A 24862-nucleotide genomic window follows, 5' to 3' on the forward strand; every position below is an offset into this window, starting at 1 on the left:
TAATATGTCCCCTCCAACCAATAAAGTCACAAACACGCGTCATCATACGTGTCATCATTCCGGTATGTTTTCAACAGGAAACTCCGCGGGAAATTATAAATTGTAATTTAGTAAACTAAAAAGGCCGTATTGGCATGTGTTGCAATGTTAATATTTCATCATTGATATATAAACTATCAGACTGCGTGGTCGGTAGTAGTGGGTTTCAGTAGGCCTTTAAGGGCATCTGTGCCCCTAATCATCCTCCAATATTTGATTGATAACTGTAAACCAGGGGTCACCAATGCGGGCACCAGGTAGCCCGTAAGGACCAGATGAGTCGCCCGCTGGCCTGTTCTAAAAATAGCTCAAATAGCAGCACTTACCACTGAGCTGCCTCTATTTTTTAAATTGTATTTATTTGCTAGCAAGCTGGTCTCGATTTGCTCGACATTTTTAATTCTAAGAGAGACAAAACTCAAATAGAATTTGAAAATCCAAGAAAATATTTGAAAGACTTGGTCTTCACTTGTTTAAATAAATTCATTTATTTTTTTTACTTTGCTTCTTATAACTTTCAGAAAGACAATTTTAGAGAAAAAATACAACCTTAAAAATTATTTTAGGATTTTTAAAAAACATATACCTTGTTACCTTTTAAATTCCTTCCTCTTCTTTCCTGACAATTTAAATCAATGTTCAAGTAAATTTATTTTCTTATTGTAAAGAATAATAAATACATTTTAATTTAATTCTTCATTTTAGCTTCTGTTTTTTCGACGAAGAATATTTGTGAAATATTTATTCAAACTTATTATGATTAAAATTTTAAAAAATTATTCCGGCAAATCTAGAAAATCTGTAGAATCAAATTTAAATCTTATTTCAGAGTCTTTTGAATTTCTTTTAAAATTTTTGTTCTGGGAAATCTAGAAGAAATAATGATTTGTCTTTGTTAGAAATATAGCTAGGTCCAATTTGTTATATATTCTAACGAAGTGCAGATCGGATTTTAACCTATTTAAAACATGTCATCAAAATTCTAAAATTAATCCTAATCAGGAAAAATTACTAATGATGTTTCATAATTTCTTTTTTTTAATTACTTTTTCAAAAAGATTCGAATTAGCTAGTTTTTGTCAATTTTTTTGGGGTTGAATTTTGAATTTTAAAGAGTCGAAATTGAAGAAAAACTATGTTTCAAAATGTTATTTTTATTATTTTCCTGTTTTCTTCTCTTTTAAACCGTTCAATTAAGTGTTTTTTTCATCATTTATTCTCTACAAAAAACCTTCCGTAAAAGGAAATAAAATGTATGACGGAATGACAGACAGATTTACCCATATATATATATATATATATATATATATATATATATATATATAAATATATATATATATATATATACATGCATACATATATACATACATACATACATATATACATACATACATACATATATACATACATACAGGGGCGCCACTAGGGATTTTGGGCCACATGTAAAGAATCTGTCGCACCAAATTTCTTCCCCCCTACAAAAACTTCCCCCCGCATTTACTTCCGGGGTCATGATTAATACAGATGTTTTGTTAACGCTATATTATAAAAATATAATGCTATATTATAAAAATATAATGCTATATTATAAAAATACAGACGTTTTGTTCACGCCATATTATAAAAAAAATTAAAAAACAATTTACAAACACAAGCTATGGGATGGCGCATCTACTTCCGGGGTCACATTTCCTCTTATGTCATCCCATAGCTTGTGTTTTGTTTGTAAATTGTTTTTTAAATTTTTTTATAATATAGCGTTAACAAAACGTCTGTATTTTTATATTATAGCGTTATATTTTTATAATATAGCGTTATCCATCCATCCATCCATTTTCTACCGCTTATTCCCTTTTGGGGTCGCGGGGGGCGCTGGCGCCTATCTCAGCTACAATCGGGCGGAAGGCGGGGTACACCCTGGACAAGTCGCCACCTCATCGCAGGGCCAACACAGATGGACAGACAACATTTGTTATATTTTTATAATATAGCGTTAACAAAACGTCTGTATTAATCATGACCCCGGAAGTAAATGGGGGTTGGGGGGTGGTGGGGGGTTTGTAGGGAGAAGAAATTTGGCGTGACAGCCCCCAACACATAATTTCATCATCATTAGAGGCCTCTCTGGGCCCCCCTCCATCATGGGCCCCTAGAATCCATCTCCTTTACCCCCCTTTTCGGCGCCCCTATATATATATATATATATATATATATATATCCATCCATCCATCCATCCATTTTCTACCGCTTATTCCCTTTTTGGGGTCGCGGTGGGCGCTGGCGCCTATCTCAGCTACAATCGGGCGGAAGGCGGGGTACACCCTGGACAAGTCGCCACCTCATCACAGGGCCAACACAGATATATATATATATATATATATATATATATTTTTTTTTTTTTAAATTATTATTATTTTTTTTAATTAAAGGTTAATTGAGCAAATTGGCTATTTCTGGCAATTTATTTAAGTGTGTATCAAACTGGTAGCCCTTCGCATTAATCAGTACCCAAGAAGTAGCTCTTGGTTTCAAAAAGGTTGGTGACCCCTGCTGTAAACCATTAAGCCGATTAGAAAATGTAGGCCTTACTTTCATAAATCGACATTTATTTAGAATATTTTTTGCCAAAAGCAGGGGTAGGGAACCTATGGCTTGCGAGCCAGATGTGGCTCCTTTGATGACTGCATCTGGCTCTTGGATAAATATGAGCTGACATTGCTTAACACGATAAGTAATGAATAATAACATTTTCATGCATTTTTATGTTCAAGAAATTGCGTTAATGGTAAGAAGTAATTTATTCATTATTGGTTAGTGTGGGTCTTGCCCTCCAGGGTTTTTTTAAGACCACCAAGCACCAACATGGGAGCCTGTTTCAGGGTTACAATATTGTTTTATTATTCAATAAGTCTCTCAGTTGGCTTTTTTTTTTTAATAGCGCGTTTTCTCTAGTGACTCAAAGCGCTTTACATAGTGAAACCCAATATCTAAGTTACATTTCAAACCAGTGTGGGTGGCACTGGGAGCAGGCGGGTAAAGTGTCTTGCCCAAGGACACAACGGCAGTGACTAGGATGGCGGAAGCGGGAATCGAACCTGCAACCCTCAAGTTGCTGGCACGGACGCTCTGTCAACCGAGCTATACCACCCCTTTCCAACAATTGTCTTTTTCTCTTTCGTTCTCGCTCCCGCTCCGGCTCCAGCCCCAACCCCGTCTCTCCTCTTGGCTGCTCCTTATAACATTGCGACAGATGATTAGATAACAACAAGGCCCAGGTAGGCCATCTACGCACCTGTCGCTGATTTCGAGGCTGGTCCTTGCACACCCCAGTTCGCTGCAGGCCTACAGGCCACGCACCCTCCACAGTTAGCTTCAGAATAACAATGTTATTAAAAAGAATAAGAGACCTGTTATACTCTACAAATGTTGTGTTTAGTGTTAAAAAAATATTACATGGCTCTTACGGAAATACATTTTAATATATTCGGCTTCTTGGCTCTCTCAGCCAAAAAGGTTCCCGACCCCTGGCCTAAGGAATAAAAAATAAACCCAACAAAAAACAACAATACTCTTTGCCCTCTTTAAATTGTTGAGACGTTCATCCAATCAGCTAACAGGGGGGGGCGGTGTTTTATTGCCCTGCCCGCGTTCCTATTGGCTGCCGCAGAGACGAGCGCTCGCACGGACGCGGTAGGTTGCACGGTGTGGTTCATGAAGCGCCGCCGGAAGACATCGATGGTGGAGTATCGCATCCATTCAGGGAAAGGTCTGACAGAGACCGATACTGCGGCTTTAATGGAGAGCTGAGACCGAATATGAGATTCACGTCCTTAATGATGTACATATCGTCGGTCCTGGGATTCGTTTTCTATGTCTTTATAACCGGATTTGCTCTTGCCGCACCTCGCATCAGCCTCTACGATGCGTCGCCTATTTCCACCGACACGCCTCGCCGTTTACCGGACAGCAGGTTCGCTTTGACGCCGCCGTCTGCCATTGTTCCCCCCGGCTCCGCGGCGACTCGCGCCCCGCCGACCGCCACGCTCTCCCCCGCCACGAAAGCGATAGCCGACTCCGGTGCTTCCAGGTTAACCCCCCCCCGGAAAAGATCCGCAGACCCCCACGCGTCATCGCTCTCTACCCCGGAGAAAATCCTCCAGACTATGACGTCCGTGGTCTCTCCGCGTTCGGCCAACGATGCGTGGTCTGCGGATAGGATGGACGCATCTGACACATCCCTGGAGAGCAGCCAAGGTGAGTGTCGTCGAACGAAATGCAAGTGAAAGTAAAACATTTATTCTTTTTTTTTTTTTTTGGAGAGGATGTGGGTTAAAAAGGTGCAGAGAAAACCCGAGTGCGGGACATGGGGGTGATAAAAACCCGCCTTTGACGCAGAGAGCCAGCAGATAAAGCACAACAATGGACCCTCTAGTTAATGCATGCTGCTTGTCTTCAAATAATCCACTAAAGCAACAGAAGTAGGCCTCCTAATAAAGGGAGATCACGCGGAGTGTTTGTTGTTTGGCGTAACAACAAACATGATCATGACCGAGCATGTTTGTTTTGACGCCAGTCGTGATGAATATTAAATATGTGGATCAACAACACCCAGACAAAATGGCCCGGCAGCCGAAAGGCATGAATGGAGCGAGGATGACAGCGGCACCCCTCCTCTTACACATCCAATGGATGTGATGTGAGGATGGAGTCCCTGCAGTCACAACAGCTGCAGTCAATGCAGCATTCGAGCAACAATGCGGCCTGGCAAAGGTACATTGTTTCCATGTATCTACTTAGTACAGTTTTTTTCAAAGCAATAGATACAGTCTGGTGTGCCGTAGGAGATTATGTAATTTCACCTGAATTGGGTTCAAAATATTATTTGCAAAGCAGTAATTTATTATCCGCAAATGTGCCGTTGTTGAGTGTCTGTGCTGTCTAGAGCTTGGCAGAGTAACCATGTAATACTTTTCCAAATCTTAACGCGTAAACCAAAAAATAACAAGAAAAGGCATTCAAGCTTAGGGATGGCTATGCAGAACGAAACTGAAACTGCAAAGTTAACAAAAACTGAATGCTGGACGACAGCAAAGACTTACAGAGTGTGGAGCAGACGGCGTCCACAAAGTACATCCGTTCATGACATGACAATCAACAATGTCCCCACAAAGAAGGATAAAAACAAGTGAAATATTCTTGATTGTTAAAAAAAAGTAGATGTGGTAAATATCGCTCAAAGGAAGTCAATGCAGCATTCTAGCAACTATGCGGCCTGGCAAAGGTACATTGTTTCCATGTATCTATTTAGTAGTGTTTTTCAAAGCAAGAGATACAGTCTGGTGTGCTGGGGGAGATTATGTAATTTCACCTGAATTGGGTTAAAAATATTATTTGCAAACCAGTAATTTATTATTCGCAAATGTGCCGTTGTTGAGTGTCTGTGCTGTCTAGAACTCGGCAGAGAAACCGTGTAATACTCTTCGATATCAGTAAGTGGTAGCTATACCTTAACGCGTAAACCAAAAATAAACAAAATGCGAGTACCGCTAAGAAAAGGCATTGAAGCTTAAGGACGGCTATGCAGAATGAAACTGAAACTGCAAAGTAAACAAAAACAGAATGCTGGACGACAGCAAAGACTTACAGCGTGTGGAGCAGACGGCGTCCACAAAGTACATCCGTTCATGACATAACAATCAACAATGTCCCCACAAAGAAGGATAAAAAAAAGTCAAATATTCTTGATTGTTAAAACAAAGTAGATGCGGGAAATGTCGCTCAAAGGAAGACATGAAACCGCTACAGGAAAATTCCCCAAAAAAGAGAAAAAGCCACAAAAATAGGAGGGTAAGACAAGAACTAAAACACTACACACACAGGAAAACACCAAATAAGTCAGGGCGTGATTTGACAGGTCGTAACAGCACAACTACTTTGAGACAATAACTATATTGATGCATGCTTGGTTACTAGTCAACAGAGTTTTGTTTTTTTAATGATTTCTGCTAGTGGTGTGCCTTTGGATTTTTTCAATGAAAAAAATGCACCTTAGTTAAAAAAAAGGTTGAAAAACACCGCACTAAAGCAACAGAAGTAGGCCTCCTCATAAAGGGAGATTACCCAGAGTGTTGGTTGTTTGGAACAACAAACATGATCATTGCGTGTCGGACCGAGCGTGTTTGTTTTGACGCCAGTCGTGATGAATACTAAATATGTGGAGCAACAACACCCAAACAAAATGGCCAGCAGCCGAAAGGCATGAATGGAGCGAGGATGACAGCGGCGCCCCTCCTCTTACACATCCAACGGATGTGATGTGAGGATGGAGTCCCTGCAGTCACAGCAGCTGCAGTCAATGCAGCATTCGAGCAACAATGCGGCCTGGCAAAGGTACATCGTTTCCATGTATCAACTTAGTACAGTTTTTTTCAAAGCGTGAGATACAGTCTGTGTGCTGGGGGAGATTATGTAATTTCACCTGAATTGGGTTAAAAATATTATTTGCAAAGCAGTTATTGATTATCCGCAAATGTGCCGTTGTTGAGTGTCTGTGCTGTCTAGAGCTCGGCAGAGTAACCGTGTAATACTCTTCCATATCTTAACGCGTAAACCAAAAATAAACAAAATGCGAGTGCCGCTAAGAAAAGGCATTGAAGCTTAGGGATGGCTATGCAGAACGAAACTGAAACTGCAAAGTTATGCTGGACGACAGCAAAGACTTACAGCGTGTGGAGCAGACAGCGTCCACAAAGTACATCCGTACATGACATGACAATCAACAATGTCCCCACAAAGAACGATGAAAACAGGTGAAATATTCTTGATTGCTAAAACAAAGTAGATGCGGGAAATGTCGCTCAAAGGAAGACATGAAACTGCTACAGGAAAATTCCCCCAAAAAGAGAAAAAGCCACAAAAATAGGAGGGTAAGACAAGAACTAAAACACTACACACACAGGAAAACACCAAATAAGTCAGGGCGTGATTTGACAGGTCGTGACAGCACACCTACTTTGAGACAAGAGCTATATTGATGCATGCTTGGTTACTGGGCAACTGAGTTTTGTTTTTTAATGATTTCTGCTAGTGGTGTGCCTTCGGATTTTTTCAATGTAAAAAATGCGCCTTGGCTCAAAATAGGTTGAAAAACACTTCACTAAAGCAACAGAAGTAGGCTTCCTCATAAAAGGAGATTACGTGGAGTGTTGGTTGTTTGGAACAACAAACATGATCATTGCGTGTCAGACCGAGCGTGTTTGTTTTGACGCCAGTCGTGATGAATACTAAATATGTGGAGCAACAACACCCAAACAAAATGGCCCGGCAGCCGAAAGGCATGAATGGAGCGAGGATGACAGCGGCGCCCCTCCTCTTACACATCCAACGGCTGTGATGTGAGGATGGAGTCCCTGCAGTCACAACAGCTGCAGTCAATGCAGCATTCGAGCAACTATGCGGCCTGGCAAAGGTACATTGTTTCCATGTATCTATTTAGTAGTGTTTTTCAAAGCAAGAGATACAGTCTGGTGTGCCGGGGGAGATTATGTAATTTCACCTGAATTGGGTTAAAATAAGGGTGGAATGCCATCTCCGGGTTGGGGAGGAGACACTGCCCCAAGTGGAGGAGTTCAAGTACCTAGGAGTCTTGTTCACGAGTGGGGGAAGAGTGGATCGTGAGATCGACAGGCGGATCGGTGCGGCGTCTTCAGTAATGCGGACGTTGTACCGATCCGTTGTGGTGAAGAAGGAGCTGAGCCGGAAGGCAAAGCTCTCAATTTACCGGTCGATCTACGTTCCCATCCTCACCTATGGTCATGAGCTTTGGGTCATGACCGAAAGGATAAGATCACGGGTACAAGCGGCCGAAATGAGTTTCCTCCGCCGAGAGGATAGGGTGAGAAGCTCTGCCATCCGGGAGGAACTCAAAGTAAAGCCGCTGCTCCTCCACATCGAGAGGAGCCAGATGAGGTGGTTTGGGCCTCTGGTCAGGATGCCACCCGAACGCCTCCCTAGGGAGGTGTTTAGGGCACGTCCAACCGGTAGGAGGCCACGGGGAAGACCCAGGACACGTTGGGAAGACTATGTCTCCCGGCTGGCCTGGGAACGCCTCGGGATCCCCCGGGAAGAGCTAGACAAAGTGGCTGGGGAAAGGGAAGTCTGATTTTCCCTGCTTAGGTTGTTGCCCCCGCGACCAAACCTTGGATAAGCGGAAGAAGATGGAAGGATGGATGGATATTATTTGCAAAGCAGTAATTTATTATCCGCAAATGTGCCGTTGTTGAGTGTCTGTGCAGTCTAGAGCTCGGCAGAGTAACCGTGTAATACTCTTCCATATCAGTAGGTGGCAGCTATATCTTAACGCTTAAACCAAAAATAAACAAAATGCGAGTGCCGCTAAGAAAAGGCATTCAAGCTTAGGGATGGGTATGCGGAACGAAACTGAATCTGCAAAGTAAACAAAAACAGAATGCTGGACGACAGCAAAGACTTACAGCGTGGGGAGCAGACGGTGTCTGGGAAAGGTTCATTGTTTCCTTGTATCCATTTAGTACAGTGTTTTTCAAAGCGTGAGATACAATCTGGTGTGCTGTGGGAGATTATGTAATTTCCGGGCAAGGATGGTTTCGCCCTATTATAGCGAGAAAAACAACTGTTTTAAAGAAGGTGTTTGTTATTTTTTGGAGGTAGGGTTGGGCGATATGGCCTTTTTTAATATCTCAATATTTTCAGGGCATATCGCGATACATGTCGATATTTTGCCTTAGCCTTGAATTAACACTTGATACATATAATCACAGCAGTATGATGATTCTATGTGTCTGCATTAAAACATTCTTGTTCATACTGCGTTAATATATGCTCATTTCAAACTATCATGCAGAGAGGGAAATCACAACTAAGTCAATTTACCAAAACTGTATTTATTAAACAGTGGCACAACAATTCATGTCATTTCAAAACAGAAAGTGCAAGATTGTCAGAGACATTTTTTAACACAAGCTATGTGTGCACTTTTGTGCATGATGTCACTAAGATGACATATAAAAAAAACGCTAAATTAAAGTGCACTTTTTGTACAGAACGCCGCTACAATAGTTTAAATCAAATAATGTGCACTTTTTGTGCATGATGTCACTCAAGATATTTCAATAAGTGTCAAATAAAAATGAGCTGCATAATAGGAAATTAAATAGTGTTCTTCCTTTGCTATGTGGTGGGTTCCTGCGGACATTATCTCCTTTTGTTGTTGACTATTTTTTTCATACGGTGTTGATGTGGAAATGTTTGCCTCGGCATTTTGATGGTGTGGGCGCGTGGCACTGAATGGAGATGTTGACATGCGGAGTAAGCACTCTTCATGATCTAGCAGGTGACTTTTCAAATGATGCTACATATTAGCAGTAATGCTACTTTTTGTAGCAACGCTTTTGCCGCATACTTGACAAATTACAATTTTCTGTTCGACATATTCCCACTTGAAGCCAAACCCCCACCTGCTGTTTTTCTTGGGAACTAATTCTTCCTTCATTTGTTACCAGATTCGCACCTTCTCTCTCTCGTATTACCTTTCGCACGATGTACAGCTTAAGTTGCTCAACAGTCCGGGGCCTCTGTTTTGGTAATTTAGGCACCACATGGGAGACAGTTCTGGACTACAGGCAGGCCAGTGTAGTACCTGCACTCTTTTACTATGAAGCCACGCTGTTCTAACACATGGCTTGGCATTGTCTTGCTGAAATAAGCAGGACCGTCTATGATAACGTTGCTTGGATGGCAACATATGTTGCTCCAAAACCTGTATGTACCTTTCAGCATAAATGGTGCCTTCACAGATGTGTAAGTTACCCATGCCTTGGGAACTAATACACCCCCATACCGTCACAAATGCTGGCTTTTGAACTTTGCGCCGATAACTATCCGGATGGTTCTTTTCCTCTTTGTTCTGGGGGAGACAACATCCATAGTTTCTAAAAACAATTTGAATCGTGGACTCGTCCGATCACAGAACACTTTTCCACTTTGCATCAGTCCATATTAGATGAGCTCGGGCCTAGTGGAGCCAGTGGCATTTCTGGGTGTTGTTGATAAATGGCTTTGGCTTTGCATAGTAGAGTTTTAACTTTCACTTACAGATGTAGCGATGAACTGTAGTTACCGATAGTGGTTTTCTGAAGTGTTCCTGAGCCCATGTGGTGATATCTTTTACATACTGATGTCTGTTTTCAATGCAGTGCGGCCTGAGGAATGAATAGAAGGTCACGGGCATTCAATGTTGGTTTTCAAACTTGCCACTTACGTTCAGTGATTTTTCCAGATTTTCTGAACCTTTTGATGATATTAAGGACCGTAGATGGTGAAATCCCTAAATTCCTTGCAATAGCTGGTTGAGAAATGTTCTTCTTAAACTGTTCGAAGTGGTGACCCCCGTCCCATCCTTGTGTGTAAATGACTGATCATTTCATGGAAGCTGCTTTTATACTCAATCATGAACCCCACCTGTTCCCAATGAGCCTGTTGACCTGTGGTATGTTCTAAATAAGTGTTTGATGAGCATTCCTCAACTTTTTCAGTCTTTTTTGCCTCTTGTGCCAGCTTTTTTGAAACATGTTGCATGCATCAAATTACAAATGAGCTAATATTTGCAAAAAACAACAAAGTTTACCAGTTTGGACGTTAAGTATTTTGTCTTTGCAGTCTATTCTATTGAATATAAATTGAAAAGGATTTTCAAATCATTGTTTTTACTTACCATTTACACAACGTGACAACTTCACTGGTTTTGGGTTTTGTACATACACACATGAAATTAATGCCAATTTCGCTTATCGTTTATTTATAAAGCATATACATGTATTTCATCCGGGATGTTGTGATCGGTGTTGTATGCTGCTGATTTTGATGCCGATCATCCATGAGTGAGATCTGTTGATACCGATTCTGATCACGTAAGACTTGGTGATATGGCTGAAAACTGTATCACAATAGTGTTTTGTATCGGTCAATATCGATTATTGTTGGTATTTTTCCTGACCTATCATAAAAAAGGTTCAGGAGAAAATGACAATAAATGTAAACATTTTTATTTGAAATTTAACCTTCCTCAGATTATAATCTCTTCAGTTATAAAGGCAGAAAGGAAAGGAAATGTCAACACAAGCATGGAAAACAAACAATGTGAACACAATTGTAAAATCTAATTTAAATGAAGGTGCAAAATTAAGGAATATGTAATAAATAATGAATAAAGTGTAACCAAATAAAGCAACTTGTAAAAATGTAAACATAGAGAAACCTGAGAAGAACTATTTTATGTAGTTTGAGTGCCAGGAAGTTACAGCTGTGCTCTAAAGGGTGAGCGCGGCGAAGGTGGTGGGTTATTACCGGTGGGGACGAGCACCTTGCATCATTTAAAGACCACAATGATTTGACTACGGTCCCTTTGTAAAAAATCCCAAAAGTGCCATACTATCCAGGTGACTTTTCCTCTTTTCATCACAATTTCTTAATTTTTACTTTCTCTTCTCACTCCATACGAAGAATCAATCGCGGGACCACAGGATGGCGTAACCAAATGAGATAGTTGATACTGCCACCTGATTGGCTGTTAGTGTGTCACTCCCACTGATTAGTGATCACTTCCTGCGTTGCTTGGTTATCAGAGAACAAGTGCCTTTGTTCACGCAACCAACCTTGCTTAGCAAATTCCGCTTTTCTCCAACAAAGAAAAATATATTTAACATTTTATCGAACACATTTTTTTATTGATATCGATTACGCGTGTATCGGGATATATATCGATATCGTTTTATCGCCCATCCCTAGTGTATGGATGTGCAAGTTAGCTGGGAGATCACACTATTTTCATTAAAATACCCATTGAGGCTGAAAAGTGTGTTTAGTCCTATCACTCTGTGAATCGAACAAACTAATGCATAGAAGGTTTGCCCTAAACTGCGTGGGCGTGGTCACAATGACATAATTGAGTGATTTGCATAATTTGCTATAGTGATATGATTTTCTTAAAAAAGGCTCAACAAATGTATACATACTGTGAGCGTCTCTGTGTGTGGATTGTTCTCCTGGTGCTGACAGATCTCTTGGGAGCCCGGTAGACAGGGTTGAGGACGTCTTTAACCTTCCTCTTGTGTTAGCTTTCTGTTACCATCTCTTATGTTAACGGGTCGGTTTTGACCCATGTCTTAAATCAGCTGTAAAATACACTAAAAACAATGATCTATCATCCAATTTGTTTCTCATCTCTTGGTTACCTCGTTAGGCTTCCTTATCCTTGAAAATATTGGTTTTAATATTTTTGGTTTGGGCCATTGGGCCTTTTTTTGTCAGTATACCCCTCGATTTAAAACGAACCTCAAGAGAATCATATACATAAAAAAAGGTTGTTGTGTTACCTAACTATTACAAAGGGGTATTAGAACACATCTCTTAAATAAATGTGTTTTATTCATTTTTTCATTTTAAGAATTTTAACTATAGTAACATCTATGGTGTTACGGGTCAATTTCGACCCATATATATTTACTTCAGGAAAAAGGCTAAAAAGTATTTTTTTCAGCAACAGAAATCCAACATCAAACAAACAACAACCAATCAAGCAAATGAAATCAAGAGAAATAGATTACTAGTTCCAAAACTAATAAAAAAACAAAATCAGAGTGGCAAAAAGTGACACTTTTAGTGTCCGTCTTTTGTTTGTTTTTGTCCAGGATAACAAGGTAAAATGAGAATCCACTAAAGCTCACATGATTGGGAGAGGAGCTGGCTGTCAGTGTGTTCAGTTTTGGCTCTTATCATTGCTTTATCATCTTATTTTTATAACTGGGTCGAAACCGACCCTAACAACACCAAGGGCATAATTTCTACCAGAGCATTTTATAATTTAGTGAAAAAAATTAAAATGTTTTATTTTGTTGACAAAGAGGTTCCTGACAAAGTCAAAAAGCTTTGATGCAAAAAAAATAAATGTATGTGGTGTTTTTATGCATTTAAAAACTAAAACGGGTCGGTGCCGACCCTAACACAAGACGAAGGTTAATTGTCATATATGTGTCAGAATTGCTTTCCAGCAGTCACTGTCTCTCTGGCTCCAACTCCAACAACTTGTCTTGTTCCGGCTGCTGCCAATAAAGGCAACAGGTGATTAGATAACAAAGCCCAGCTGGGCAATTTACTCACCTGCTGCTGTCTTCGAGGCAGGTCCTTGCACACCCTCCACACCTACTTTTAAAACAAATCAGCTTTTTTAATTAGTATAAACATACAGTTTATATTTTTTATCGTTTTGCCATATTTTCAATGTACTTTGTAGAGATTTTGTCAAGTTTTTAAAGACTTAATGACTTTTTCAAAATTAAAAACAACTTGCAACAAATGTAGCACCTTCTTCTGGTGTTATTATAGAATGTGCTCGTGTTTAGAGACTCTACCTCTGTCCCTCGAATTCTCTGACTAAAGAGGCTTGCTTGGCGCTGTTGCTCTAGTTGGATTTTCTCTTCTTAAAAGCCGCCACAGTCCTCTTAAAATGTGCACATTTTGTTTATCGACAGTATATATAAAATATCAGGTCCACATCACAGACATGCTGACAACGCTCCAGACAATGGCGTGCAAATATATTATTTGCGCACTATTGACATGTAGTGAAAACTTGACTACCGAAAAAAACGATCAACCGCGCTACCGAAACGGGATGTAAACAAAACGCACGTCATTGTCATGAGCGTTGTCAGCATGTCTGTGATGTGGAACTCAGATATATATATATATATATATATATATATATAATATATATATATATATATATATATATATATATATATCAATTGTAAGGAGATTTCAAATTTCCTGAAGATTGAGGGAACCTCTCATGAAACAGTTCTGTAGAGATGAAATAGTCTTGGGATTTTTTTCCCACACATACATATATTGTGCTCTACCACGGTATCGAGCACTATTCTCTAGATAGTCTACTTAATACATATATATCTATATCTATAGATATAGATATGCACATATATATGTGTATATCTATATATGTATAAATAGATATACACATATATATATATATATATATATATATATATATATACATATATATATATATATATATATATATATATATACATATATATATATATATATATACATATATATATATATATATATATATATATATATATATATATATATATATATATATATATATATGAGTTCATACTGCAACGACCTGCTGGTGGTAATGTTTTATGTTCGCGTGGTTTGGATTTAATGTCAGTTTTTCCCATGTTTACAAACACATTGTCCATGCCTGAAAGGTGATTGGCGGAGAATGAAGAAGCATTATTGTTTGAAGGGGTAAACGCGCACTCAGGTAGACTTAAGTGTTTTCATGGGAGGTAAAACCTGGAATTGTGCTGTTTTTTATCACAAGATTGGTAACAAAAGTTAAAAATAGCATCAAACTTTGTGTGATTTCTTCTGGGGGCTGCAATATATTATATTACTTTCATTTGTTTTGAAGTGAAAAAAAAAAAGGCCCTTATTTTTAAAGTGTGGCAGTAATAAAAATGCAGTTGTGGCACACCACATTCAATTACGGTAAGTAGAAACCTTGGGATAGATTACTCTATTACTAAAATAAACTATAGCTGACTCCCTTTAAGTTAGGGGTGGGTAACACTGCAAATATTGGTATTGATCACAATTTTAACCACAAGAAAACAAAGGACAGAGATTTTGTGTGTTATCTACTCTTTAAGTTAGATAATGATTTTCTTTTATGACACCAGACTGTTATGTTGAGTCATGACTTCCTGTTTTTCCCAAACAAGCCCCGTATGAATTTCCTTGTTGTTACTGCTGCCTCAAATACGGAACAACCTCCCAATTGATGTGCATGTGGAAACCCCCAGGGGAACTCACCAATAAGACAACCGTATAATAACATGGATAGGTAAAAATTACTGAAAAAGCAGACTAAGTGGAGGTCATTTTGATATTTTTCAATTTCCAAACCATTACAATATGTCGTTTTTTTTTTCACCTTCAGGGCTCCCCCTCAAGTCCCAGGGACCCGGATGGGTGACAGTCATACAAATGTTTAAAAAAAAGTAATATATTACTTATTTGAAATTTTGTATTCAACACTTAAATCTTTTAGATGTACTTCAGGTATATATGTGAATATAAAGTACAAAAAAAAGTAAAATAATTGTATGTTTTACGTGTTTTATGTCTCAGGGTTCTCCACACATTCATTTATTTGTGGCGGCCCGCCACGAAAGAATTACGGCCGCCACAAATAAAAAATAAAAAATATATATATATATATATATATATATATATATATATATATATATATATATATATTTTTTTTTTTTCGGCTTTTGACTCGCTCGACCGCTCATAAAAGCAATGGGACTCTGTGAATGGAGCTTGTATTTACATATTATATAAATATGTAAATATTATATAAATATGTATATAAATATGTACATAAAGTGTTGTAATTATATTCCAACTCTGCGTTCTTCTTGGTCATCGCCGCCGCCGCTGCCACCCATCCCCCCCCCCACGCTGCCCAACCACACCACCACAAATAGGTGTCTTAAACCCTTTTTTCCCAAAACCCTGTTTTAAATGGCATAAAGACAAAATAGTCAATATTTTTTCACCCAAAAATGTTCTTAGTGGATGTAATTGGAGACTGAAATAGGTCAAAACATTTTATAACAACATTGATGTTAATTCTTTATTATTTTTGAGCAATCAAAGTAAAAAAAAAAAATCCCACTAAAACAATCGGGGGCTGCATTGGGAAAAAATAATTTGGGCGAGGGTCGAAAGCCAACTGTATGTAAAGTAACTACATATATAGGCTATACATATATTTGTGTACATATTTTGGGATAAATACAAGTTTATCCTATCCTAATGGATATATAGTTAATAATTAATATACTTAGATCGTAAGAGTATGTGAAAATTTCAGAAACAATCAGCTAAAATGCGCTAAACATGGATATATGTGTAAAAAGTGTTTTGCATTTTTCCCATCATGTATTATAGTGGATTTAAATGGGTGTAAATCTGGACATTTTATTTTAATAACATCCACAAAGCTCAGCGAGGAGCTTGTGTTATGTGGGACCATGTGTGTTGACTTTTTGTGTTGGTTATATGTTGCATTGCCATGAGTAGGGAAGGAGGTTGAAAGGATTGGGTCATAAAGGTGAATGCTGTGCTGTGTTTGCTTCAACGCACAACCCATGGTCATTGACCTGGCGTACTCGCATATGGCGGAAAATTTTGCAGCAATTCCGATTGTCAGATGTATAATATTGATTTGGAAACACTTTGCCAGCGAGATTCCTTCTTAAAGTTGTGACGTTTTTGCAGGCCAAACTGAAGACGCCGGCGGGCCGCACCGTGGTTTGGACGCCACTGCTCAGATCTATCCGTGAATTATACATTTTCAAAGAAAACTTATTTTTTTATACGGCAAACATAACAAAATGCAACGTTTTTTCCCCCAGAAAATTTCAAAAGTGGACCTATGATCCCTCAGGCGGTACTGCATCACAAAGCGACATTAGTAAAGGATATCACTACATGGGCTCAGGAACACTTTAGAAAACAACTGTCAGTAACTATAGTTGGTCGCTACATCTGTAATCCGTCCATCTTCTTCCGCTTATCCGAGGTCGGGTCGCGGGGGCAGAAGCCTAAGCAGGGAAGCCCAGACTTCCCTCTCCCCAGCCACTTCGTCTAGCTCTTCCCGGGGGATCCCGAGGCGTTCCCAGGCCAGCCGGGAGACACAGTCTTCCCAACGTGTCCTGGGTCTTCCCCGTGGCCTCCTACCGGTTGGACGTGCCCTAAACACCTCCCTCGGGAGGCGTTCGGGTGGCATCCTGACCAGATGCCCGAACCACCTCATCTGGCTCCTCTCGATGTGGAGGAGCAGCGGCTTTACTTTGAGTTCCTCCCGGATGGCAGAGCTTCTCACCCTATCTCTAAGGGAGAGCCCCGCCACACGGCGGAGGAAACTCATTTCGGCCGCTTGTACCCGTGATCTTATCCTTTCGCTCATGACCCAAAGCTCATGACCATAGGTGAGGATGGGAACGTAGATCGACCGGTAAATTGAGAGCTTTGCCTTCCGGCTCAGCTCCTTCTTCACCACAACGGATCGGTACAACGTCCGCATTACTGAAGACGCCGCACCGATCCGCCTGTCGATCTCACCATCCACTCTTCCCTCACTCGTGAACAAGACTCCTAGGTACTTGAACTCCTCCACTTGGGGCAGGGTCTCCTCCCCAACCCGGAGATGGCAGTCCACCCTTTTCCAGGAGAGAACCATCTGTAAATGCAAGTTAAAACTCTACTATGAAAAGCAAAAGCAATTTAGCAACAACACCCAGAAACTCAGCCGACTTCGCTGGGCCCGAGCTCATCTAAGATGGACAGATGCAAAGTGGAAAAGTGTTCTGTGGTCTGACGAGTTTACATTTCAAATAGTTTTTTGTAAACTGTGTACGTTGTGTCCTACGAAACAAAGAGGAAAAGAATCATCCGGATTGTTTTATGCGCAAAGTTGAAAAGCCAGCATCTGTGACGGTATGGGGGTGTATTAGTGCCCAAGTTATGGGTAACTCACACATCTATGAAGGCACCATCAATGCTGAAAGGTACATACAGGTTTTGGAGCAACATACAGTATGTTGCCAACCAAGCAACGTTATCATAGACGCCCCTGCTTATTTCAGCAAGACAATGCCAAGCGACGTGTTACAACAGCGTGGCTTCATAGCAAAAGAGTGTGGGTACTAGAATGGCCTGCTCGGAAGTCCAGACCTGTCTCTCATTGAAAATGTGTGGCCCAATATGAAGCCTAAAATACCACAACTGAGACCCCGGACTTTTGAACCATTTAAGCTGTACATCAAGCAAGAATGGGAAAGAATTCCACCTGAAACACTTCAAAAATTGGTTTTCTAAGTTCCCAAACGTTTACTGAGTGTTGTTAGAGGCTATGTAACACTGGTAATAATGCATTGTGCCAACTTTTTTGCAATGTGTTGCTGCCATGAAATTCTAAGTTAATGATTATTTGCAAAACAAATGAAGTTTCTCAGTTGAAACATTAAGTCTCTTAGAGTCTTTGCTGTCCATTCAATTGAATATAAGTTGAAAAGGATTTGGAAATTATTCCGTTTTTATTTACGAATTACACAACGTGCCAACTTCACTGGTTTTGGGTTATGGACTTATATTTATATACCTTACTTAAAGCTTTTGGTATTATTATATTATAACTGGACCTCGGTTCAGAAGGATATACTTCGGGTTTGAGACACCTGCGGTACGCGATAGCATTGTTCCTTTGTCAAGTCACGAGTGATAATATCAGGCGTCATTCTAAAAAAAGCGACCTTAGAGCCACTTCAGCACTTTCAATATGATATAAAAAGTGACAAAGAGGTTCCAAGCCTTGGTTATTGACGTGGTTTCTCTTTGTAATGCTAAAGGGAGGCCGGCGAGCACTGAACGAGGCTGGGGAGGAATTTTTGAGACTTGTTCTGAATAGCCTGCCCCCGTTTGAATAACAGTCATGCTGTCACAACACGTTGAAGCAGTCAACAGATAAAGTAGATAGGAGAGACGTGAGCCCAGCCCCTGTGATTTTTCCACCACACACACACACAGGCCCAGTGTGTGTGTGTAAAATAACACACCTCACAAAAACAGTCAATGCATGAAGTTGCATTGGTATATTGGAGTATTTTTTTTAACCTAAACTTGCACTTTAATGTTCGAATAACCGTTTGAAAGTGGATCGCTGTTTAAAATTAGGTGTTTTTCCACACAAGTCTAACTGTTTGGAGCGTGATCGTAGCTGACAGGTTTCTCCGTGCTTGATACGGCAGCAAAGACCCCGCCAGTATCGAGTCCACGGGCTTGCATAACCGCCTGCCTCAGTTACATAAAAGACCAAACAACAGTGCTGAGGGGAAAAAAGCGTCTCAATGCGATGGATTTTCACATTCGGTGCTTTTTGTCATTTCCGTTGTGGGGACAAAAAAAAAAAAAAAAAAAAAGCCTGTGTTAAAATACAATGTCGAGCAAGCACGAGTTCCAGATAAAGAGAGTGAGGTCTGTGGTAAATACTCGCCACACCTAACCTGAGATCAGATAAATAATAGATATGTACCGAGTGCCTGTCGGATCACATGCAGTATGTGTCATATTATCCTATTTCTTACAGCACTGTTGGTTTCTCTCGATTTATTTAGCAAAAAAGTTTTGCATCCAAGGGCCAAAGGGAGAACGTGGCAAAGATATATACACTCACGACACCAGCATCCATCCATCCATCCATCATCTTCCGCTTATCCGAGGTCGGGTCGCGGGGGCAACAGCCTAAGCAGGGAAACCCAGACTTCCCTCTCCCCAGCCACTTCGTCTAGCTCTTCCCGGGGGATCCCGAGGCGTTCCCAGGCCAGCCGGGAAACATAGTCTTCCCAACGTGTCCTGGGTCTTCCCCGTGGCCTCCTACCGATTGGACGTGCCCTAAACACCTCCCTAGGGAGGCGTTCGGGTGACCAGATGCCCGAACCACCTCATCTGGCTCCTCTCGATGTGAAGGAGCAGCGGCTTTACTTTGAGTTCCTCCCGGATGGCAGAGCTTCTCACCCTATCTCTAAGGGAGAACCCCGCCACCCGGCGGAGGAAACTCATTTCGGCCGCTTGTACCCGTGATCTTATCCTTTCGGTCATGACCCAAAGCTCATGACCATAGGTGAGGATGGGAACGTAGATCGACCGGTAAATTGAGACCTTTGCCTTCCGGCTCAGCTCCTTCTTCACCACAACGGATCGGTACAACGTCCGCATTACTGAAGACGCCGCACCGATCCGCCTGTCGATCTCACGATCCACTCTTCCCTCACTCGTGAACAAGACTCCTAGGTACTTGAACTCCTCCACTTGGGGCAGTGTCTCCTCCCCACCAGCATTTAATATAAAAAAAAAACAATCACCCTGTTTTCTGAGCGCACCCGTTTCTAAGCCACACCCACTACTGGAGATGTCCGATAATGGCTTTTTTTGCCGATATCTGATATTGTCCAACTCTTAATTACCGATTCCGATATCAACCAATACCGATATATACAGTCGTGGAATTAACACATTACTATGCCTAATTTTGTTGTGATGCCCCGCTGGATGCATTAAAGGGGAACATTATCACAATTTCAAAAGGGTTAAAAACAATAAAAATTATTTCCCAGTGGCGTGTTGTATTTTTGGAAGTTTTTTTCAAAATTTTACTGGTCTTGGAATTTCCCTAAATAAAGCTTTAAAGTGTCTTATTTTCGCTATCTTCGAAACCACTATCCATTTCCCTGTGACGTCATACAGTGCTGCTAATGTGAACAAACAATGGGAATACCACAGCAAGATATAGTGACAATAGCTCGGATTCAGACTCTGATTTCAGCAGTTTAAGCGATTCAACAGATTACGCATGTATTAAAACAGATGGTTGGAGTATGAAAGTATTGAAGAAGAAACTGAAGCCATTGAGCGAATAGCTATTGACGCTGTTCATAGCCATAGCATGGCCGAATAGCTGCGTTAGCATCGCCGGTAAAATGTGCGGACCAAACGATCAGGACTTTCGCATCTTGTGACACTGGAGCAACTTAAATCCTTCGATTGGTAAGTGTTTTTTTCGCATTAAATGTGGGGGGAAGGAAACCTAATATAGTTGCAAATGCATCTGCAGGTTATCCATACATCTCTGTGCCATGTCTGCTTTAGCACCGCCGGTAAATAGCATGTTAGCATCGATTAGCGTAGCGTGTTAGCATCGATTAGCTGGCAGTCAACATCAACAAAACTCACCTTTGTGATTTCGTTGACTATCGTTGCAAATGCATCTGCAGGTTATCCATACATCTCTGTGCCATGTCTGCTTTAGCACCGCCGGTATGTTAGCGTCGATTAGCATAGCATGTTAGCATCGATTAGCTGGCAGTCACGCCGCAACCAAATATGTCTGATTAGCACATAAGTCAATAACAACAACAACACTCACCTTTGTGATTTCGTTGACTTTATCGTTGCAAATGCATCTGCAGGTTATCCATACATCTCTGTGCCATGTCTGTCATCGCCGGTAAAATGTGGAGACACTCCAGCACATTTAATGGGGGTCTGGCGGCAGACAGTTTCACATCTTCGGGCCAGTGGTGCAACTTGAATCCCTCCCTGTTAGTGTTGTTACACCCTCCGACAACACACCGACGAGGCATGATGTCTCTAAGGTTCCAAAAAAATAGTCGAAAAAACGGAAAATAACATAGCTGAGACCCAATGTTTACAATGTGTTGAAAATGAAAATGGCGGCTGTATTACCTCGGCGACGTCACATTCTGACGTCATCGCCTCCGGAGCGATAAACAGAAAGGCGTTTAATTCGCCAAAATTCACCCATTTAGAGTTCGGAAATCGGTTAAAAAAATATATGGTCTTTTTTCTGCACCATCAAGGTATATATTGACGCTTGCATAGGTCTGGTGATAATGTTCCCCTTTAAACAATGTAACAAGGTTTTCCAAAATAAATCAACTCAAGTTGTGGAAAAAAATGCCGTATTTATTATTGAAGTCACAAAGTGCATTATTTTTTTTTTAACATGCCTCGAAACAGCAGCTTGTAATTTGGGACATGCTCTCCCTGAGAGAGCATGAGGAGGTTGAGGTGGGCGGGTTTGGTTAGGGCAGGGGTCGGCAACCTTCAACATACAAAGAGCCATTGGAGCTCATTTCCCCCCCCAAATAAAACCCACCTGGAGCCACAAACTCTTGTTAGATTCCTAAAATGACGATAACACCACTTTAAGGTGTGCTATACGACTTATGAAATCAAACACTTATTTGATTTATTTCTGGGTATAACAAAGCAAATCATCAAATTATTTTGAACAGTAGAAACAACATACACTGTTCCTTCCCTTATTAATGAATAAAAAAATAAACAACTCATTCCAATATTCTGAAGGCATACGACAACGGCATATTTGACAAAAAATTAAAAACAACTACCTAGTCATTATTAAAAACAGCAAATTAATAAAAATGTAAGTAAATAAAATGTTTCTTTTTTTTTTGATCCGTCCATTGCTAGGGGTTGACCGCTAAAAACAATTCAATTGCATGGCAGCAAGAGATTTCGCAGAGGGGCTGTGACATACATTTCCATTGACAATATATTCAAATTTATTTTTGTATGACTAGATCCCAGAAATCTCCAAAATAACAACTGGTAAAACCAAATGAACTAACTAAATAAAATTAAATGTAATAAATCAGGTAACCATTATTTGTTGACATTCGGTTTCAAAGCCAGAGGGAGCCACGGCGGAGGCATGATAGAGCCGCGGGTTGCAGACCCCTGGGTTATGGGGTAGCGGGGGGTGTATATTGTAGCGTCCCAGAAGAGTTAGTGCTGCAAAGGATTTTGGGTATTTGTTCTGTTGTGTTTATGTTGTGTTCCGGTGCGGATGTTCTCCCGAAATGTGTTCGTCATTCTTGTTTGGTGTGGGTTCACAGTGTGGCGCATTTTTGTAACAGTGTTAAAGTCGTTTATACGGCCACCCTCAGTGTGACCTGTATGGCTGTTGACCAAGTATGCCTTGCATTCACTTGTGTGTGTGAAAAGTCGTAGATATTATGTGATTGGGCCGGCACGCATATGCAGTGCCTTTAAGCACGCCTCCAATATTGTAGTCTGGGTGGATATCGGGAGAAATTCGGGAGAATGGTTGTCCTGGGAGATTGTCAGGAAAACGGTATTAATGTTATTTCTATGGTAAAATATTTGTGACGGAATAGCCAGTTTTTACAGAAACATCTATGGGCGTTATTTTTACAGTGCATTATTGTAGATTGAAAAGCAGTACTAACGTTATTTATATGGTAAAAGTTTAGTGACGGAACTGACAGTTTTTACATAAGCATCTATGGCCATTATTTTTACAGTGCATTAATGTCGATTGAAAAACGGTACTAATGTTATTTCTATAGTAAAATTTTAGTGACTAAGCTGCCAGTCTTTACAGACAAATCTATGGCCATTATTTTTACAATGCATTATTGTAGATTGTAAAACCGTACTAATGTTATTTCTATAGTAACATTTTAGTGACTGAGCTGGCAGTTCTAACAGAAAAATCAATGGCCATATTTTATACAGTGCAATATTGTAAATAGAAAAACGGTACTAATGTTATTGCTATGGTAAAATTTTTGTGACTGAGCTGCCAGTTTTTACAGAAAGATTTATGGCCATTATTTTTACAGTGCATCATTGTAGATTGATAAACGGTACTAATGTTATTTCTATTATAACATTTTTGTGACAAAACTGACAGTTTTTACAGAAAAATCTATGGCCATTATTTTTTTAAATGCATTATTGTAGATTGTAAAACCGTACTAATGTTATTTCTATAGTAACATTTTAGTGACTGAGCTGGCAGCTCTTACAGAAAAATCAATGGCCATATTTTATACAGTGCAATATTGTAAATAGAAAACGGTACAAATGCTATTGCGATGGTAAAATTTTTGTGACTGAGCTGCCAGTTTTTACAGAAAGATTTATGGCCATTATTTATACAGTGCATCATTGTAGATTGATAAACGGTACCAATGTTATTTCTATTGTAACATTTTTGTGACAAAACTGACAGTTTTTAAAGAAAAATCTATGGCCATTATTTTTACAGTGCATTATTGTAGATTGAAAAACGGTACTAATGTTATTTCTGTGGAAAAAATGTTGTGACTAAACTGCCAGTTTTTACAGAAACATCTTTGGCCATATTTTTACAGTGCATTATTGTAGATTGAAAAATGGTACTAATGTTAGTTCTATGGTATTTTTTATGTGACGGAACTGCCAGTTTTTACAGAAAAATCTATGGCCATTATTTTTTACAGTGCATTATTGTGGATTGAAAAACGGTACCAATGTTATTTTTATGGCCAAATTTTTGTGAAGAAACTGCCAGTTTTCACAGAAACATCTATGCACATTATTTTTGCAGTGCATTATTGTAGATTGAAAAATCATACTAATGTTATTTCTGTGGTAAATTTTAGTGACTGAGCTGCCAGTTTTTACAGAAAAATCTATGGCCATTCTTTTTACAGTGCATCATTGTAGATTGTAAAACAATACTGATGTTATTTTCTGTGGAAATTTTTTTTGTGATTTAACTACCAGTTTTTACAGAAAAATCTATAGCATTATTTTACAGTGCATTATTGTAGATTGAAAAACGGTACTAAGGTTATTCAGTGGTAAAATTTTAGTGACTGAGCTGGCAGTTTTTGCAGAAAAATCTATATCCATTATTGTTACAGTGCATTATTGTAGATTGAAAAACGGTACTAATGTTATTTCTTTAGTAATATTTTAGTGACTGAACTGCCAGTTTTTGCAAAAAAATCTATGGCCATTTTTTACAGTATATTACCATACACAGAGGTGGGTAGTAACGCGCTAGATTTACTCCGTTACATTTACTTGAGTAAATTTTGGGATAAATTGTACTCCTAAGAGTAGTTTTTATGCAACGTACTTTTACTTGAGTATATTTATAAAGAAGAAACGCTACTTTTACTCCGTTCCATTTATCTACATTAAGCTCGCTACTCGCTACTTTTTTTTTTATCGATCTATTAATGTTTGTTTTGGTTAATGACAGCTTCAAAGTAGAATATACGCATGC

At 39.8% G+C, this 24862-nt stretch overlaps 1 protein-coding gene across 1 annotated transcript in view; it reads left to right on the forward strand.

The window, feature by feature from the left end:
* The first annotated feature begins 3703 nt into the window (after positions 1-3703).
* si:ch211-158d24.2 (multiple epidermal growth factor-like domains protein 9) overlaps positions 3704-24862 on the forward strand; it is a 113705-nt gene continuing 92546 nt past the window's right edge. Inside the window, exon 1 of the mRNA XM_061897439.1 lies at positions 3704-4293. Coding sequence (XP_061753423.1) covers positions 3855-4293 — 439 coding nt within the window. The 5' untranslated portion in view covers positions 3704-3854. The remainder of the gene's footprint in view (positions 4294-24862) is intronic.

This window comes from Nerophis ophidion, linkage group LG01 (assembly GCF_033978795.1).
Source record: "Nerophis ophidion isolate RoL-2023_Sa linkage group LG01, RoL_Noph_v1.0, whole genome shotgun sequence".
Lineage (NCBI taxonomy): Eukaryota > Metazoa > Chordata > Actinopteri > Syngnathiformes > Syngnathidae > Nerophis > Nerophis ophidion.